This window comes from Sorex fumeus, unplaced genomic scaffold (genome assembly GCF_029834395.1).
Source record: "Sorex fumeus unplaced genomic scaffold, SorFum_2.1 ptg000061l, whole genome shotgun sequence".
Classification (NCBI taxonomy): domain Eukaryota; kingdom Metazoa; phylum Chordata; class Mammalia; order Eulipotyphla; family Soricidae; genus Sorex; species Sorex fumeus.
In genome coordinates, this window is record NW_026606118.1 from 15,960,431 (window position 1) to 15,981,178 (window position 20,748).

At 47.8% G+C, this 20,748-nt stretch overlaps 1 protein-coding gene across 4 annotated transcripts in view; it reads right to left on the reverse strand.

Annotated features, from left to right (window-relative positions):
* The window catches only part of SASH1 (SAM and SH3 domain containing 1), a 212,438-nt gene that overhangs the window by 28,715 nt on the left and 162,975 nt on the right, over positions 1-20,748 (reverse strand). For 3 of the 4 annotated variants that reach the window (XM_056126078.1, XM_056126077.1, XM_056126080.1), the window contains 4 exons: positions 15,782-15,914; positions 9,412-10,253; positions 3,732-3,806; positions 1,374-1,517 (listed from right to left, as the gene is read on the reverse strand). In XM_056126078.1, the coding sequence (XP_055982053.1) occupies positions 1,374-1,517; positions 3,732-3,806; positions 9,412-10,253; positions 15,782-15,914 (1,194 nt within the window). The remainder of the gene's footprint in view (positions 1-1,373; positions 1,518-3,731; positions 3,807-9,411; positions 10,254-15,781; positions 15,915-20,748) is intronic. The other variant, XM_056126079.1, reaches the window with a different exon arrangement.

Consider the following 20,748-nt stretch of genomic DNA (forward strand, 5'->3'; position numbering starts at 1 on the left):
TTCCGGGAGCTGGATTTTATTTTTGAAACAAAATAAAAAAATAATAGGGAGAAGACATTTGGGAGATGGCTCAAAATTTCCCATGAGGTCTGAGAGGCAGGGGGGTTTGTCAACCCAAGCTCTGACAGAATTTTGGAGGAGAAATTCATCGCTGGGCTTAGGGATGGGTGTCACACTATGCATTTTACTTTATTTTTCTAATGTTATTTTATTTATTTATTTTGGCTTTTGGATCACACCTGGCAATGCTCAGGGGTTACTCCTGGCCCTGCACTCAGCAATTACTCCTGGCGGTGCTCGGGGAACCATATGGGATGCCGGGGATTGAACATGGGTCGGTCATGTGCAAGGCAAATGCCCGACCTGCTGTGCTATTGCTCCAGCCCACACTGTGCATTTTAGAGGGTGAGCAGCAGCCCTGGATACTATCCACCAGATGCCATTGTAAGAGCTTACCTCCCCTCCACCCAGCCTGATGGTGACTAGGCTGTCTGCAGTCACTGTCCTGCAGCCGGTGGGGGTGCAGTCATCCCTCAATCCCGTGAGCACCACTATAAGGGAGCTGCCCCATTTCTCACTATGCCCATTTCTCACTATGCCCACCAGAGGGCAGTAGCAGATCAGAAAAAAATGCAAAATTAAAACAGAAAAAACAAAACAAAACAAGCCTACATTTCTGGCTGTTAGCACAGGAACCCCCCCAACAAAATGCACAGAAGGGGCGCCCCACACAGGGCCTAGCACAGACAAGATGACTACAATGAAAGCAATGAAAGGGCAAAGGACAGTGTTCTAACAACTGAATGGCCCAAACGATTCAAAGGTCAGCTCTCCCAGTGTCTTTATTGCCTCCCCTGAAGACAGTCATGCTACCAGTGTTGGAACCATCCAACGAATGAGTGAAAATGCCCCCTATGGCACCTAGCAATATCCTGAGCCCACGATGCATTTTCTGAACCTACTTCTCAGACATGCTTCTAGAACAACAGATGCCTCCATTGGAAAAGTTAGTTTTTTTTTAAAAAAAGTCTGAGTGTTGCTTTGAGATTTGATGCCAGAGATGCCTATTTTGTAGCCAAGGATGTTTTGGGAAATAAAACCTGACCCTCGTGTTCGAATTTGAGAGACGAGTGGCATGAAGCATCATCACCCTTTCTCTCTGCTTGTGCAGAAAGGAGAGACCGGGTCAGGGTGACCCTCAGTGCATAATAAGCATCTGTTCGAGCAAGTCCCTGCCCAGCTCAGCCAGGCTTGGTCTTGCATCCCAATTCCTGCTGTGACCAGGTCCAGCTTTGACTGAAATCTCAGCCTGTTCATCCCTAGCTTCCCAGGTCAGGCAGAACTCAGTGGGCTTCTGCGGGGGCACCACAAACCTGGCCAGAGACAGAGCCGCTGTACTTTTTCGACATTCTCTTCCTCATCGTCTCCTTCACAGATTTCACCTTTTTCCCCAGAGAGATGCGGGAGGCTGTGGGGGACTTGATGACTTCTTTGTACACAAACTCCCCTTCTTTACCCTACAAGACAAAGTGTTGTTTAGTGCAAATGAAGCTCCCGACCAAGTTTTGTCATCCCAACCCTCTGTGCCGTGCTTCCGGGAAAGACTGGCTTCCCCGGGGTCTCTGCATGTTTCCTCTGCAAATTCAGTGCCAGGTTGCTGATCTTCTTAAGGAAAAAGTAAAGTCAAGCCACTCTGGGATTTGTGTTTGTGCCTAAGTTTGGTGAAGTCGGAGGTGAGTTTCTATTTCATGTCACCGGAGTATACTCTTCTCTCATGATTCTTTCTGCTGTCACTGTGAACTTATGCTTAATATCCCAACAGAGGAGAGATACAGAACAAGAGAGAGTGAGAGAGCGAGAGAGAGTGCAAGAGCGAGAGACAGAGGGAGTGAAAGTAGCCGAGATAAGTACCAGGAGGTTTACTCCATGGCTTGAAGACCCATCACACACGCTAGGGGAAAAGGCAGCTCAGATAGAGAAGGGAGCACCAAATAAAGGGTGTTGGGAGGATCCTCCCAGGATGGGAGATGCATGCTGAAAGTAGACTATAGACCAAACATGATTGCCACTCAATGCCTCTTTTGCAAACCACAGCATCCAAAAGAAGAGAGAAAACAAAAGGGAATGCCCCACCACAAGGGTGGGATGGGATGGGGGTGGTGGGTGTGGGTGTGAGGGATACTGGGAGCATTGGAGGTGGAGAATGGGCACTGGTGGAGGGAGGGGTACTCGATCATTGTATAACTAAAACCCAAGCACAAAAATTTGTAAGTCTACAACTGTACCTAATGGTGATTCACAAATAAAAATTTTTTTTTAAAAAAAAAGTGAGAGAGCAAGAGATAGAGAGAGGCAGTGAGAACAAAGAGTAAGAGAGAGAGCGAGAGAGCAAGAGAGCAAGAGAGGGAGGGAAAGAGAGAGAGCGTGTGAGAGAGAAAGAGAGAGATTGTTAGAGATTACTACAAATCACCCCTGGTAAGAGAGAACAAAGGGCAACTCTCGGTCATAAGAAGCCCAATACTGGATCACACTGACTATGGAGGTTTCATGTATTCAACTACTAAAAGTATAAATTTCCTTTCCTGACCAAGTAAGTTGTGGTCACTTCTCATTCAATTTTGTATTGGGAAAAAGAGACCATCATCCCCTCAGGTATAACAGAAACCATACTTATTTTTTTTTCAGTCGGTGTGAGTGCACAGGGTGATTTAGGCTATACTTTGCAGTGCTCAGGGGCCTTACTCCTTGCTCTATGCTCAGGTATCAATCCTGGCAGTGCTGCAGGGGGAGGAGGGGGTGGTCATATGCAGTGCTGTAGGGTATCTAACTGGGTTGATCACATTTGGACCTTGGACTCTCTTACACCTTGGACTCTCTCACTCTCAGGCGCCCCTATACTTTTTGTGTTTTAAGACTGATTAAATGGAATGACTGGTTTACAAAGCAAAAGCAACAGATCCCCAAATGAAACCGTTCTTGCTTTTACCAGAAAACTCCTGCAATACTCTGAAAATTGGGGTTGGATGTTCCAGCTAACACAATCTGCTCGACTACACAGAACGGAATCTGAATTTTATAGCCACGTGACTAAATCTATCAGTCGAACACCAAATGGGATGTCAACCTTGCCTGCATCCTTGGGGTGGGGGGGTGTCTCAGTAAACCAACCATTGAGACCAAAACTATATGTTACAGTGGGAATCTGTCCCCAGACTCTGACCTAGAAGGCCTGAAGAGGAGGAGGCAATGTCTGTGGTCATGAGAATTTGCTGCCCTTTGGCCAAAAGGAGAGTCGGTACATTCTAGAACACCCCAGATCAGAGAGAAGAAACCCGGGCAGACATGTCTCAACAGTGATAAAGCTATAGTCTACATATATGCTTTGGAATGTGACTGCTTTTCAGAAATGCGTGCACGTACTCTTGGCTTGTCCTGCATGCTGTGGTCCTATATGCCTTTGGAAACCCGTGTCCACAAATGACACTTGCACACACACGACACATCATCAACTTGCACGCTGCACCCACATGGCTCTGGACCTGTCACCTGGATAAGGAAGGTGCTCAGGGAACCACACCAGGAGAGGAAGAGAGCCCAGGTGCTCTTCACGTGTGCATAAGTGCAGAATTCTTTGAGACACTTTCCAAGGGTTTCTTTCCTGGTGACTGTAGCCCAAGTCAACTACAGCCCTCAAATGCCAACCTCCGGCGTTCCCTCTGATGTCTACTTACCAACGGGTCCGAGTTGCTCGTGCCAATGTGCAGAGAACGGTTTGTCAGGTCAAAGCCCCCGAAGCTGCAGGTTCTCTGTGGGAAGCAGGCAGGGGAAAGCGGGTTATGCCCAGGTCTGTGCCAACCCAACCCCATTCCCCAAGCAGCACATCACTGATTCACAACCATGGCACAGGATGGAAGGAGGGATGATGAGGGGAAAAGGCATGGTTCATGTCACACAACTACTTCGCTCCTTTCATCCTTCCAGGGGTCGCTGGAAGGGGCTCTGTCCTGGAGGGGCGTGACACTTCCTTAATACGTACCACCCCCCCCACACCCTCCCCCAGCCATCTGTGTGCTTGCAAGAGTGCAGCTTTCTTAGCAATAGAATTTCCCCCTAATCAAGTCTCTCTAATTAATGAGTTGCTAAGGATAGTGATAAGGACGGATTCTGGATTCTGGAGCCCAGGAGCTTGGAGAAAAACCCCGTCCTGAAATCCTATAGTTCTGCCACCGACGGCACACTTTTCCAACCAGGCCTTTTTGTTTAGTTTTAAATTGCTGAGAAGGGGAAAGAAGGTTATGTTTACAGTTGTCAAATCAGGCCAAGAGCATTACTCACTCACTGCTGGCCTGACCTAGCCAAAAACGCTGATAACTTTCCCCTCCCGCTGTCCAGCTGCATTAACTATGGCCCATTTTCTCAGGCCGGTCTAGGCAAAGGCAACACATTGGCCCGGAAAGAAAAAAGGTCCATCTGTTTCCAGTGGCTGTCTCCGACCACACTTTTTCATTTCAACGGGCAAGGAACTAGTTTGACAAATGGAGGACAGGGCGGGGCAGAGGGGAGGGGAGGGCAAACCACTTTGCTGCCCCTTTTGGTTCATCTGTAACTTTACAGCACTGCTTATACTTCAGCAATTTTAGATTTTTGGAATTGGGTTTGAATTTCCACTTGTTTTCCTAGCAAATGCTTCTCCATGACCACCTTCCTCCTTCCCATTGTTCAGGATAAACAAGACACTGTCCTCCCGTTGTTCATCGATTTGCTCGAGCGGGCCCAGTAACATCTCCATCATGAGACTTGTTGTTACTGTGTTTGGCATATTGAATACGTCACAGGTAGCTAGCCAGGCTTTGCTGTGCGGGTGAGATATTCTCAGTAGCCTGCTGGGCTCTCCAAGAGGGGCAGAGGAATCGAACCCAGCTCGGCCGGGCTGGCTGCGCACAAGGCAAACGCCTTACCACTCTCCTATAGCTCCAGCCCCAGTATAAACAAGAAAAGCTCAAAACATAGACTCATGTTTTGTGACAACGGATTATCTAATTTTAAGCAAGTGGTCATGGAAGAGGATGGCAGAAATGGTTCCAATATCTGGGATCACCTATTTTTAGAGAACTTGAACAATCATCAATGACAGATGAAATAATATACTCTATTATTATATACTCTATTATCATATACTCTAATCAGTACCTGTTTCAAACAACAATAGTGTGTACATTCGCGCACGTGCACATATAAGCAACTAAGCAAAGGATCTGAGAATGTAGAAACATTCCAGAAAGGAAAAACCCAGGTGAGAAAATCACTCTAATATCTTGCTTCTGTCACTCGCTTCCCCTCAGTCTCAGGTAATGAACTGAACCTTGCCTACTATTTCTCCCTCTATTTGATCTTTCCAGCCCCCTACCATGCACACTGCAACAGTTGTCTTCTTCCAAAACTTTTTATTGGACCCTCCTGAGAAATCAGTAGCTTGTCCTCAGATTGTTAGAGTGGAGTTGAGGCACGGTTGACTTTCTAAATGTGCAAAGAAGGACTTGAGCTGAGTTTGGGACCAGATAAGCTGCTCTAACAGCCCATTATAAAGCCAGAGCAGCCCCGGAAGGGCCCAGAAAGAGCAAAATGGTAGGAAGTAGGGGTGTGGTAGGAGAGGGAGCGGGGTTACAGGAGGAATTTGGGGAGAACCCACATCCGGTGCCACACAACTTTTTTTCACTTCCACCAAAGTACTTGTAGCTCTTTTACAGAATCTCCCCTGGGTATGGTTTTCCAATGGTTGTTTTTCTAGGACCCTATTAGTCATCCATGATTTGATACCAGATCTCAAGTCCAGTCAGCCCACCTAGCTCTAGACTACTAAGCACATCTATATGCAAAAATACTCACCAACTTCCCTAACCTGAGGAGCAGGACTAGTCTGGACACAAATCTTCCCTGAGAGAACCAAGTAGAGGTTGCTTTTTTTTTTTTTAAGTTGGTTCCTCCCGCTCTCCCTCAAGGGCGGTGGTTTTCTTCTGGTTCCATTTCTATGACTCAGGGCAACACATACACACAGAGTATGGCCCCCAGATGCCACACCATTTTATGTCTTTTGTTCTCCCTTGCTTTAAATTCCAACATCAACGCCAACAATGGGAGCCCCGCTCATTATTTCTGATGTGCATGAAATAACAGACAAAGAATGTATGTGGAAACTATTATCTGCGATAAATTAGCAACCCACACAGGGCTTCACAGGCCTGCACGTACGCCTGTAAGAAACAGCTTATAAGAGTGGACTGGTTTTCTGAACCTCCCAGCATAAACCTCTCCCAGTGAAATGAGAAGATAGCTCGGCTTGAGTCTTCTTTATCAAAGGAGGATGCACACAGAATATAGGAATAAACATGCCTTCAACTGATCTCTAACTCTTGCTGTTAAACCAAGTAGTTCTGAAGCAACACTCTTTCAACAGAGAAGAGATTATAGAGGGGGAAAAAACTGGAAGTCAGCCCATCTTGGACTTTGGTGGTCTGTTAAAAAATGGAGCCTAAATGATGTTCAGACATCTTCTTGTACAGATGATATAAAAACATTTTTCTAGATGCTTGTGGATGAGGAGAGTCAATCAATGAATGGTCATGCAGTTGAAAACATGTTTTGGGGCGGAGTTGAATTTTTAAAATGGACAAAATTCCAAAATGTCATGCATGTTTGTTTCCCCAAACAAAAATTGAATGATCAAATAAAAAGCAAGACAAGTGACCATTTCCAGTGAATACGAAGCATTATCATTTCCCCGAGGTCTCATCAAGCAAATATGGCATTTTTGAAAGACAGAGAGAAATCAAGGTGAAAGAGTAAAGTAAACCATATGTGTTTAGATAAACTGAAGAAGATTTAGGACAAAGAAGAAGAGAAAAAAATATTTGTAAGAAAGCCAAGCAAAGAAAAAGATCTTGATCCCTTAAAAAACACCACTTTTTTCATTAAAAACATTTCCCCCTAACTTAGTTTATTCTATACATAGACAAAAAGATTTTGTTTCTTAATTATACAAATCCACATACAAAAAAAAAATGTGAACATCCGAAATTTTGGATAAAAATTATAAGGTACTACCTTATTCAGAGGCAAAAAGGTTGTTTGAAAACAAATCTGCCTGGAGGTACATGCTCAGTGGAAGAATTCCTAAGGAATTCAACATGAATGAATAATTCCTAGGACTTTAACTGGCACAAATCTCAGGAATATAAGTTCTAAAGAGAAAGACCCTGTGATGTCACATTACTAACATGCCCACATGTTACAAGGGCAGCATTTTAAAGTGCTGGATTTGGAAAACTTGTCAGGGTGACATGATAATCATATGATTATCAAGATTTGGTATTATAAATGACCAAGAATGGAGTTTGAGTATCTTGAAAAAATGTTGGGGGGTGGGAACCGAAGAAAAGAGAATGACCAGCAAGCCCAAAGGGTGGCTGGGATTCACCCAGGACTGGAAGATGTTCCTACAGTGTTAGAGTGGTTCCAAAATTTGTTGAAAAGACTAAACAAGAAAGTAGCCCTCGCAGAAACCTGAGTTAGCATGGACCCCCAAGATAACCTTTGAGTGCTGAGTCTTTTAGGGAGCACAGTACAGTCAGTGGTTCTCGGGATTACTCCTGCCTCTGCAATCATGGATTGGTCTTTCAGGCTTGGGGGACCATATGGAATGGCCAAGTGCAAGGTAAGCACCATACCCATTGTACTAACTCTCTGGCCCCAGGGAAGAGGCAGATAAGAACACTGCCAGTCATAGTCCCTGATCCACAACAGCAGAGTTTGACTGAATGAATTCCAATTACAGAATCACCTAGAGAAGAACAGCTTCTTAAATGCAAAGGCACTTTGGGGAAAGCCCACAGGAGGGGACAGCACCGTCTCCAGCCTTTCACAGGAGTCCAATGTGCAACTAAAAATGGATGAGTCAGGGATGGAAGGATCAAGGTCGAGTCAAGAAGACCTTGGATCCATCTAGCTTGTACCATCATATTGAGCTAATGAAAGTTGGGTAGGAATTTGGAGAAAGGCCTAAAGTCTTTCAAAATAAGCCAAAAATACATGTGATTAGGGCTCAGCTGATTCCATCTTAAAATGGAAATAATGTATGTTTGAAAGGACTTTATTCCTTGTACCTAAAAATCGATGGGGGCAAATAATGTTGATTTCTTGGTTGATAAAGATCAAACCATCAAATAAACTAAAGTTAAACCAGTCTATTTCCTTTTGCATTTCAGCTTGCTCTCCTTGCCCAGCTATTAATAAAAAGTATTTGACAATGTTTTCGAGTTCCCAAAAGGGTGAGGACGATGAAGGCATCTTTCTATGAGCTAGTTCCTATTGTTTTAATCAGTGGGAAAGAATCAGTGTCTCCTTCAGGGCAAAATGTCCTGTTTTGAATCAGCTCCTTGGCAGTCAAGTGACAAGATGGCTGGGAAGCTAGAGAGCCCCCTCCCTGTGCCCAGAGGGAAGCTCCACCCCAGCCCTGAGCTCTGGAAAAGCCCAGATGGGGATCTTGCTTTATTTTAATCAAAGCTTGAGCAGCTTCCCAGGGCAAAATGACAAACAGAAAAAGGAGAGAAGAGGGTTGGAGATATATGAGGTATGGTGGAGAAAGTCCTGAGTGGAAGAGAAGAGCAGAGACCAGGGTCCAATGGAAGGAAGGTAAGGACCCATGGATAGAAGGGAGCCAGGATCCATAGAAGAAAGCAAGACCAGGATCCATAGAAGGAAGATCAGACTCCACAGAAGGAAGTTCAGGCTCCATAGAAGAAAGGTCAGGCTCCCTGGAAGGAAGTTTAGACTCCATGGAAGGAAGGCCAAGCTCCATAAAAGGAAGGAAGAGCAGGTTCTATCTAAGGATGGTCAGGCTCCCTGGAAGGAAGTTCATACTCCAAGGAAGGAAGATCAGGCTCTATGTAAGGATGGTCAGGTTCCATAGAAGGAAGGTCAGGATGCATGGAAGGAAGACCAGAGTTCATAGAAGGCAGGCCAGGCTCCAAGGAAGGAAGATCAGGCTCTAAAGAAGGAAGCAGGCTCTAAGAAAGGTAAGTTGAGGCTCCATGGAAGTAAGGTCAGATTCCATGGAAGACAAATCAGGCTCCATTAAAGGAAGGTCAAGTTCCATGGAAGGCAGGTCAGGCTCCATGAAAGGAAGGTCAGGTTCCATGGAAGGTAGGTCAGGCTCCATGGGAGGAAGATAAAGCTCCACGGAAGGAAGGTCAGATGCCAAGAAAGGAAGAAAGACCCCATGGAAGGAAGGTCAGGCTCCATGGATGGAAGGTCAGACTCCAAGGAAGGAAAGAAGGAAGGAAGGAAGGCCATTCTGTTTGACAGCACCTCAGGGACATGACAAGGCCCGTCCTGGTGACCCAGCTGGTGACTCACGGACTTCTGGTGGATTCTCAAGAGAACCCTTTTAGTACAGCGGTCCACCGTGGCGGCCCACTTCCTCCTGGCCTCCTCCTCCTCCTCCAGCAGGCACCGCCTCAGGTCCTGCTTCTCGGCCTTGCTCAGGGTCCTGTCTGGGGCAGGCCGCACGAGCTGGGTCAAGTTGAGGTGGCTGTACAGGCTCCGCTCCACCACGTAGGTGATATTGAACTCGCTGACCGAGGGGCGCCCGCGCACCCTCCTGCCGGGCGGGCCGCAGCCCCCGCCGCCGCCCCCTTTGGCTTTCGGCCGCAGCAGCTGCAGGTCACAGGGGAGGCTGTTGCCCCCCTTGCGCGAGGGGCGGTGGCAGAGGAAGGCTCTGGAACACGAGTAGGCCGGGTCGGTCTTCTTCAGGCGGATCTGTTTGCGGACACTCTGGATCTCCTCCAGGGACACCAGGAGGTGATGCCTGCGGCGGTGGTCATACAAGCACACCCCGTCCGTACTTACCCCGTGGCTCAGGGACCCCAGCCCCTTCTTCATTTCCCCCTCGGTCAGGGAGCGGGACACCTTCTGCGCCTTCTCCTCCTCGGGGTAGGAGAACAGCGTGCCCATCTTCTTGGGGGGCTTGATGAGGCCCCGGTTCTCTCCTTTGCTGAAGGTCTTGACCAGCTTCCGCCCCGCGCCCCAGGTGTCCAGGCTGCCCGAGGAGGGCGAGGTGCTGACGGCCGAGTCGGGATCATCTCCCAGAGGTTTCTCGGGCGGGGTGTCGAAGAAGAAGGGTTTCTTGTGCACCCCGGAGTAGAGGGCGGCCCTCTCATCCAAGACGGGGGCGTTCTCAGAGAGGTGCTCCTCCCCGCCTGCAGGGAGATACACAGGCATTGTCAAGGCCTTGTTTCAATGTGGCCGATCACCTCACAGCCTCCTCGGCCTCCATCTGCCTGTAGATCTCACCTTCTCCAGAAACCGGCTTCAACTGCAATAAATGCAGACACAGAAACCAGAGAGGTGGTTTTGGAGGGCAAGGAGCTTTCCTCACCTTGCATGCCCCGGCCCTGGTTCTATCCCTAGCACCACGTGGGGTCCCCTGAGTGCGCCCTGAGTGTGGCCAGGGGTCACTCCTAAGCACACAATCAAGAACAGTCCCTGGGCACTGCTGAGTGTGGTCCCCAATCCATCATCAAAGAGTAATCACTACAGAAGAAAAGGTTGGGATTTAGGGTCCAAAGGTATCACTTTAAGTGTCTTAGTCGGTCAGACACTGTCCCTGATGTCTCATAAAGGTCACTGGGAGTAGCTCAACTGTCGTTATCATGATATTGGTGTTGTGGGGTGTGTGTGTGTGTGTGTGTGTGTGTGTGTGTGTGTGTGTGTGGTGTCTTGTTTTCCGGGAGCCTCACCTGGCGGTGCTCAGGAATTATTTCTGGCTCTGCACTCTGGAATCACTCCTAGTAGTGTTCAGGGAACCATCTGAGATGCCAGGGTTGGCTGCGTGCAAGGCAAGTGCCTTACCCACTTGTACTATCACTCTAGCCCCTGTTTTCGCATTTAAAGATCAATCACACACCCTAGGAACCCAAGAGGTAAATAAAAGTGAGCAGGAGTTGGAATTTGTCCTTCTGTTAACTGGGTTTTCAGAGCTGGGCTGTGACGGTACCACGTGGACAAGAGTGGTGCTGATGATGGGGACCCGGTGGCTTCTAAGGCATCAGGTCAGATGCATCTGGAGGGGCCGCTGCTCTCCCTGACAATGGGGACCCCGATGGCCAGGCAGACATGAGAAGCCAAGAGTGGGGTAGGGTGTGGGCTGATGCCAGCGAGCAGGAGCACTGACGAGCCCGACAAAGGCAGCTCCTCAGAAAGGCTCCCTGGCAGGGCCAGGTACATTGCCAGGAGCCCCTCCTGTGCCTTTGCACTTGCTGGCAATAGCGGTGGCAGCGCTTCTGGGCCTGCAAACAGCTGTGTGCAAAAAGTAGGTCAGACCGTGGGCAGAGTGACCAGTTCACTGGGCCCCTCTTGGGACACAGAAGGCTCCATCCGCAGGTCTGTACCGGAAACACACTGGGCCTTGGCACAAGGGCATGGCTCTCCCCATGGGACCTGAGCACCCATGTGTGTGCAGGGCAAAGCCAGCGAAGGGTGGGACGGGGAGAGAAAATCATCTGAAAGTCCCTCAGGGAGCTGAGTAACCACTGTCCTCAAACAGCCCCCAAGTTGCTGGCTTTTCCAGCAGTGGGAATTAGGGTGACAGATGGGAAGAAGAACGGTTGTCCTGTAGGTCACCCCGGGATTAGCTCTGCAGTAATGGAGAGACTAGAGAGTGCGGAGTGGGGAGCTCAGAGCACTCCATGCCCGGGTCTAGAGCTCCCGCCTTATAGATTAAAGCTTTTGAGTTTGAACCCCGGCATCAGCCCACATCATGGAGTGAGAGCCCCCCATGCCACGGCCACAGTCAATACATGAGCTCTGGCATGTCCCGACCAAATGTGTGGGGTCCTTATATAGGACATTGATGAGCCTAGAAAAGAGCCAGTTGCCCGTCACCTCATGTCCCTTCCATGAGCCTTTACTGCCCGCCACCTGCCCCCCCACAACAACTTCCTAGTGATCACAGCCAAGGGCTCCTGGATCTACAGCAGGAGAACTGGCTCTGATCTTTGAGGAAAGATGAGAGTAGGGACAGGGACTTGAAAGCAATGACCTAGACAAGGCAAAGCTCAACAGTAGAAACGCTTCCTGCTGCTGTCCCTTCCATGAAGCAGGAACGCTCCCACCCTTCCTTTCATTCCATCAGCCCCTGTCTGCTGTCTCCCAGTGGGTGTTACTAATAAAAACAATAATAAATCCAGTCCCCCTTCACTTGATGGGGATGGGCATCCCCAGGCTGGACAGAGGCAGACTCTGGACTCCCTTCTCCGCAAATATATCTGGGCCCCGTGTCGCTGTCTCCTGGGTCCCCGGAGGCACGCACAAGCCTGTCAACTCCCCATCTGAGGGGCCGAGGGGATACCAGGAGGCTTTGCTGAGTGTTGGAAGGGCGTGCCGCTTGGCACAGGGCGGGGAATGTTCTGGAACTGCACTCAGAGCTGTCATCAGAGATTCCGACACTTCCGTGTCACATGTGAGTCGGAACCAGCTGGAGCCCACATGTCAAGGAAGGACATGTGCTGCTCTGTTTCCCAGTTCTGGTAAAGTCGGCATCTGGGAAGGCCCTCGGGGAGACCCACAGCACAGGCCCCATGTGACCCTGGATCCCGCAAGACTGGCTTCCTGGCACTGAATGTGTTGTCTCTTTTGCTGAACAAACAACCACTGGGAGAGGCCTGGTCAAGATGCACCGTTCTCCTGCTACTCCTAGTAATATCTGCTGGGAGACAACAGACAGAGGCCGATGAAATGGAAGGAGGGGTGGGAGGGTCACCTCATGTCCCTTCCATGAGCCTTTATGGACAACTGGCTATTTTCTAGGCTCATCAACGCTCTACATAAGGACCTCAGGTGTAAGCCGGGGACAAGGAAAGAAGGATTGACTGTCCCTCTCCTGATCACCAGCACTCCCGAGATGAAGGCGGCCGGAAGGAGCGCAGGCAGAGGGGAAAACCAGGGTACAGGGACATCTGTCTCTCTGCCAGGACTTCATTCAGGGTCTTTTAGGCTGGTGAGGAGTCCTTGAGTCAATGGTTTAGCCTGATAGTACCGGAGTTTGCACCTTCATGGAGTGAGGCTGCTTTGAATGCTGCCCCTAGTGGCCATCCTGAGACTGACATATGAAAAAGAACCCGAAGACCCTCAAATGCCTGGCACCCAGGAGGCTCTCTATAAATGTTAATGATTACTCAGACCACTGAGTCTTGGCAAAGGATCAGCAATTTGGAAGCTTGGGGGCAGGGAAGGGGTGATGGGAATCTGACTTTTCAGACTTGCAGACACAGCAGCCCGGGCTGCCTCTCCAGAACTGGTAGCAGCTCTAGCCAATGAGGCACCTCAGAGAGTTTCAATTCTAGCTGGGTATGGGGGCAGTGCAAAGCAGCTGCCTGAGTCTCTGTCTCTGTCTCTGTCTCTGTCTCTGTCTCTGTCTCTCTCTGTTTCTCTCCAGCCACCCAACCCACACCCACATACACACACACACACATACACACACCCTAGAGCCTTTTATGGTGATGCCAACCAGCCCAGTCAAGACATCAGACACTGGAGGCGTCATGTGTAAGGAGCTCATTAGAACACCCACCCCCACCCCCACTCCACCAGTGAAACCTCATTCCTTCTTAGATGCATTCAAGCTTGTAGTCAGAGGGCCCAAGTTACAACTGGTTCTTCCTAGAGACACATCTTTTTTTTTTACCCTTTCACTTTTTGGGTCACACCAGGCAATGCATGTACAGGGGTTATTCCTGGCTCTGCACTCAGGAATTACTCCTGGTGGAGCTCAGGGGACCATACGGGATGCTAGGGATCTAGGGATCGAACCCGCATCGACCGCGTGCAAGGCAAATGCCCTACCCACTGCACTATACTTCCAGCCCCCCCCCCCCCCCCCCCGCCCCGAGCCACATCTTCTGGGCTAGTTTTCCCTTTGTTTCTCCAAGAGAGTTGAACTGGCAAAGCACAGCTATCTCATAGATGGGACAGACGAGGGGAGGCCCAGTACTACAGCTATTTGATCTCATTCCTGAACAAGAACAGCCCCCCTCAACCTATCCATGATATTTGAGATGTGATGTTTGCAAGTATGCATGGGATCTGTTTTTAAATGGGGGGCCCCCCTAGGCTGAAAAAGTGGTAATTCCATATGGTTCTACTTAATATCACCAATGAATCCTGGCTGTGTGATTTCAGTAAAAGCTGCCGCAGTGACAGGCCACTGGGAATGGGCTGGATTGAGGGAACCACAACACGCAGGCAGGTATTCAAACATGGGAATGGAAACTAGGCATTGCACCCTAAAGTAAAACCAAACAGCCACAGGAAACGACTCCTCCCCCCCCACCAAGAAAAAAAAAAAGAACACAAAATCAGACCCATTTTGGTTCTGACAGCAAAGCGATCTTTCTCTGTCCTTTTAATATTTTAACCCTTTAAACACTGCTGTCCCACACTAACCCTTTCACCTCCGATCCTCCTCTTGGGATGTCAACAGTCAAAAATTACAACAAACAGAAACAACTGAATAAGAAGAATAACAATAAAACAGCTGGATAAATAACAGGCAATCTGGTTCCATGGTTTGGTTTTAATGTTTTTGGACAGTTAAAAAAAAAGTCTCGACAATGGTCTTTTTTCTCCTCTGGTTTTTTTCTTCTTTTTTTTTTTAAGGGGGAGGGGGGTATACAAAGCCTATTCCTGGCTTTGCACTCAGGACTGAACCCTCAAAGGACCATATGAGGAGCTAAGGACGAAACTAGGATCAGCTGCAAAGTACTATCCCTGTATTGTCTCTCTAGCCCCAAAATAACCACTTTAAAATCTACATGTTAAACAAATTGAAATTCTTCACCATGTAGATATGATATGTGATAAGTAGTGTGCTTTTTTCCTAGGGGGAAAAGCCATAGTCATTCCCAGTAAGCTTATCTAGTTCACTTACCATTTTTCAAGAAAAAAAAATTTTTTTAATAAAAGCACTTTTTACTTTGGGCGGGAGAGAAAGTACTCCAACAATATGCTACAAATCCATGTGCTTTACAGTAAGGGACACAAATGTTGTAGAGATTCACATAGTTAGAACACACTCCAAAGATGAGCTCTTCATTATGATAAATCCAAGTTTGTGTCTCTCTGACATTACTGCCTCATCTGAAAAGTGGCTGAAGATAGCCCTTAAAGACCCACTTACGCTGGGGCAACCTTAAAGCCCCATCTGAATTGAGACTTGAGGCTGTTGACAGGAAAAATAAATCATCTCTCCCAGATCTAAAGAAGCACGAAAAAGAACCCAGATTGTTAGATGTTTTGTTTGAGATGGATGTCTATCAAACCTAGACTATATAGACAGAGCAAGAACCAGACTCTGGGGGTGGGGGAGTGGGGGATGTGTGGGTCAGAGGATTCTACTAAAAGGAAGTTGCAAAGGAAAGTTTAGTTTATATGAAAACTAAAACGTTTATAGATAAAAAGCCCACAATGCTGTTCCCCTAGTTCAGAAGATTCCGTGGTCTCTTACTAGCCTCTTCCCGTGTTGGGAACATTCCAGTGTCTAGGACTGGAGAATTCTTTCCAGAACAGGCTGCCTGGGCATTGCCCAGCTCCCAGGCAGACCCTTTTCACCCTCTACTTCAGCTTGCCTCTCCCAGACCTCGGGTCTCAGAAACCCTATTCCTTTCGCTGCTGAGACACTGACTTCCAATGACAGCCTCTGACGTAAGGATGGCGGACTTGGCTCTCTTACCTTCCATGCTGGGCTTTTTCATGTCGTCCACCCGGATGAGTTTCTTTCTCACTCGGCGAGTGGAGTTGACCAGCTTGTGTAACCTCTTAAACTTCACCGACTCCTCCGTCTCATCATCCGACTGTTCTCTTGACTGGAGGAAGAAGCAAAGCAGGAAGGGGGTCAGCTCCTGGCTGATGAGGGACCCAGGTACAGCTCTACTGTTTGAGTGACACTTCAGGGCACCAACAATGGGCACACTGGGTTGAGGAATCTGCACATACCATCTTCCAGCCAAATCTAGGTAGACTTGGATCCTAGGCAACCCCCACACCTGTCTTTGCACACCATGCTGTTTAGAATCCAATGCTCCTGACTCTCTTTTAGGAGAATTACGGCAGAGCTCTCAGGGGCTGGCCCTAGGATTATTCCAGTTCTGCTGCTGTGGTTTGGGGTCAAGCTCACATGTCTGTCCCATCAGGGCATGCAATTATATGTGGCCATCAACTACTTCTCCACCCCAAACGCTGTTGACTTGTTCCAGTTCTTCCCCCAAATCAGAACCAGCAGAATTGAAAAAAGGAAGAGGGGAGGGAAAACAACAAAAAAGATCGCCCCAACTCCATCCCTTGCTCCTCACCTAGCTTGTTCCCAGGCTTGAGGACAGAGCCCGCATTCCATGCAGAGGGACAAGGGAAAAAGTTGACCTTTTCCACCATACGGCACAGAGAGTCCATATTCCCCAGCATCCCATTTGGTCCTGCCGTGATTCAAGTATGCTCAGCCCAGCTGTTTTCCCTCAAGTCTCAAACATTACAGTGCAAAGGGGGAGGGCGGGGGATGGGAGGGGGGATCTCTGTGGCAGTGACCCAGGCGGAAAAACAATTCTTTCCTTGTGAACAAAAATGAGTGTTTCACTTCCAAGTCTGTTCCAACATGTGTTAAGGCAGCTTCCTCTGCTTTATCTGCTCAAAACGTGCAGAAGCCAAAGCAGGGTCCAGTCACCTCGGCCAGCTGTGTGGACTGACGGATGCTCAGGCGTTCCCGGGAACATGGGCCCGGGCGGTGGCTGGGTCCAGCCACCTCACATGCCCTGGACAGCTCCAGTGCCTGTTGAGCTAATCCTGCATATTCTGGCAACCACTTTCTCCCGTGTCCTTAAACCTAGTTCGCTGACACAGGAGGCAGAGAGATGCCTCAAAGGCAAAGGAAAAAAACGCAGACAAACCGCATCTCTGAACGGGAGTAAATCTAGAGACCTCCTCCCATCCTACCCCCAGAAACGCTCTTATTTATCCTAACATAAGAGACTATCAAATAGGCCAGTGAGAAATAAGCAGATTGCAGGAAACAAGGGAGCGATTACAGACATAAAAATGGTACAGGATGCATGTCTACAAGTATTTCCGGATGCCTTGGCTCTCTGGAAAGGATGGATCTGACCCATTTCCTGGCCACTGATCTCGCCCTGGAAACTGGGGCACAGAGACATGGTACTCTCGCCTGCATTACTGTGAACAAACCTTTTGCCCACTAGAGAATAATCATGACAACTCTATACAACCAGCCTCTGGAGAAGAGAATCTGTCTTCTCGCAGTGGAACATCTCAGTAGCTGTGTCCAAGGTCTCTAATGATCCTCAATAAAATCTATGTTTCAGAAAGAAGGTCTAACTGTGGGTTACCTGTAATAAAGACTAGAAATGGAACCTGGAGGTCGAGGGGGTGATGAGGTTATGAGGGCATACAGAGAATGAAGCTGACTCGATTGGAAACTTCTAATTGCTAAAATTACCATAAAAGAATGAGCTCCCCATCCAAAAGTATCTGCTTCACTGTTGCACGGTGAAATGGTCAGAGTGGTCAACCAGGGGAAGGAGAATGTGGTTAAACATTGTTCTGGGCAATTGGCACCTGAACCACAGTGCCCCAGATGACGCATGAACCCGGGAGGGGGGTGGGGGTGGGAAATGCACTGCCATGTTGGGGTGGCACAAAAATCTAAGCAGTTCAAACAGAGATTGTAGAAAGTCTCTACTGACCAACTGGACAAATTTCCAATTTGTTGAAAAGCCTCATTTTGATCAAAAAGAAATAAGCACAGGTTGTTTAAATAAAAATGTAGCAGGTGATAGGATAGGGCAAAAGTCATTGATAAGAGTGTTTTGCCCCTCATTTCATGGTGGCTGGAGTGGAAGTGGGTGGGTGGGGTGGGTGATCATGGGGGTTTGCACCTGAGCAGGTACAGGTGTGTGTGTGTGTGTGTGTGTGTGTGTGTGCGTGTGTGTGTGTGTGTGTGTGTACTGCAGGGGGCGGGGAGAGTAGAAAGAGAGTACAAACATTAATAGCAGTAATACAGAATAAATTCAGGCAGGTCTGCAAAGACTCAAGTCCTATAGAAAAGGCACGTAGGGACAAACTTAACAGAATAAAAAATAATTATTTTTTAAAATCAAAACATCACATTTAAAGCAAAACTCCTCCTTGTTTCCTCTGCCCAGGTGCTATCTGATGACAATGTTTTCCAGGCACTAAACTGCTTTCATGTATGACTCTATCTTTGAGAAACAGGAGCTCCTTAGAAGTTAGAAATAATATCATAAAAGAAATGAAGCCTGGAGGTGCTTGCCACTGACAAATCACAAATCACAACATTCAAGAACTTCCATTGCATGCTCATGCTTTGGAAAGAAGACAAAGGTAGATGTAAGCACAACTGATATGAAGACAAATGTAAAATAGAGCAATTATTCATGAAATATATGTATGTGCATACAAATATTCTAAGTCAGTCTAGAAGTCAGAGCTCATCCCCCCAAAATGCCTTCTTTTATGGACAGGTGTTGACTTCTCCTGTGCTCCTGAGTCCAAAGGATGTGAAATATTTGCCTTTAAAAACTCCCACTAGGGGGCTGGGGCGATAGCACAGCGGGTATGGTGTTCACCTTGCACATGGCCAACCAGGGTTCGATTCCCAGCATCCTATATGGTTCCCTGAGCACCTCCAGGGGTAATTCCTGAGTGCAGAACCAGGAGTAACCCCTGTGCATCGCTGGGTGTGACCCAAAAAGCAAAAACAAACAAACAAACAAACAAAACAAAACAAACAAACCATCAACAACAAAACAACCCTCCAGCTATTTTAACATAAAAATTCTCTAAAAGACACATGTCTCCTTTAAACTGAGAAGAAAAGCTTCACTCCTTCATTTTCCTGTTTTTCCTTTTAAACATAAGCCACTGCCCAAATGCTAAAAATAACATATCTTCCCCCACCAAAAGAGACGAATACTCTCAGTGATGCATTAGAATTAGAACAAATTAAAAAGAAATATGTATATGAGAATATTATTTGAAAAGAAAGAACTTTGTTGATGAAATCTACGGTGTACATATAAATAATAGTTCTAAGAAATAGGTTCACAGTTGTTAAGAATAAAAGAAGGCTTTAAATCAAGTTTTAAAAAAAAAGTATATGTCATTTTGCAATCATACATACATTTTCCTGGCCTCACCCTTGGAAGTGAGAGTACTAAAATGAACTTTAATTTCATCATCAGCTAAAGGAGCTGAAAATTCAATCATCTGTGTAAAGCTCCCCACCCTTAAACCTTTCACAGAAAAAGGCAATTAATTCCTGCCACCAAAGGCTGTGGAGGAAAGGATTTGCAATATTGTAAACAGAAAACATTTGATTTCCAGCATGTCTGCTGCTGCTTTTTTTCCACCAGGAAGCCCATATGGCTCAACTTTTAATTACTTTGGCTAATGCTATATGTAGTGATTCTGTGGTGAATGCTTAAGTGTTTCATTTCTGGTTTCCATGGCAACATGACATCAGATTGCAGACAGCTGGCTCCACAGTCTTAAACCAGAACAAATTGACCAAGCCAAGGCACAAAACTATAGCTGCTTTAAAGAGATAGCGCCCCCTTCGCCTGCCAGGATGCTGAAAGAGAAACCGAGGGGGCCCGCTTGGCATGCGAGACAGGGTGGACCCTCCTTCCTTCGTTCCTCGGGGAACATGTGCCTCCTTGACACATCTGCAATGTTCTAATCGGAAAGACATGGGGCCAGCGTGGAGAACTTTTTCTAACACGGCTCCATTTGGATGACCGGAAGAAAGGGGCACAGTTCAGCACATCTGCACATACTAAACCGTGTGTGCTTAACTAAGCAAACCCGGAGACCCCCTCCCACCCCCCAGTTCAACGGAAGCAAGACACTGCAGGTGGAGGATGGTCACTTCCCCTGACCGTGCAAGAAATGTTCTTAGACACCACAATGTGCTAGAAAAAAAAAAGCGCTTTCAAACAGCCGCGTGGCACAGCAAGGCAGGCGCAGATGCAATGCGCTGTCCCAAAGCCCAACCGAATTAGCTTGGGCAGCTAGAATCCTTCAGCAGGGTTGGTCGATAAACCATGCTCTTTGCTGACATGCACCCCACTTGTTTCTCCGATTCCAACAAAACCTCCTGCACACTGTCCCCAATTAACGCCTCACTAAGTCAACCCGTTTCCCACCCCCAGAGCCCTGCACAGAGCCAGAGAAGATACTCAAGACGTTCTGAAAAGCATCCTGAAATTGGAAATGCATTTGTGACATTCACACAACGGGCTCTGCTTAACCCGGCGTGTAATCAGACGTCCACGCTTAACTTCCTCAAGCCTGCATGGTCGACTCCGACTCCGTGGTGGCTTTCAAAGTCAAAGAGAAAGAAGCCAACCCCTAGCTGAATTTGTGAATAAGCAAAGAGCCACACATTCTGAAGTCCTATCCACCCCCACGGAGCGCCTCCACCAACTCACAACCGCCGCGAGCAAACATGGAGCCAGAGGCTGGAACTCCTCACTGCCTGCTCGAAAGCAACAATCACAGCTTTGCAAGAGGGAGAAAACTTTTTAGCGGAGAAAGCTCCACGTTAAGAGGTAGGCGAACCAACCAGATAAGGAGCACCCCCCCCAACCCCCCAACGGGGAGGAATTTGCA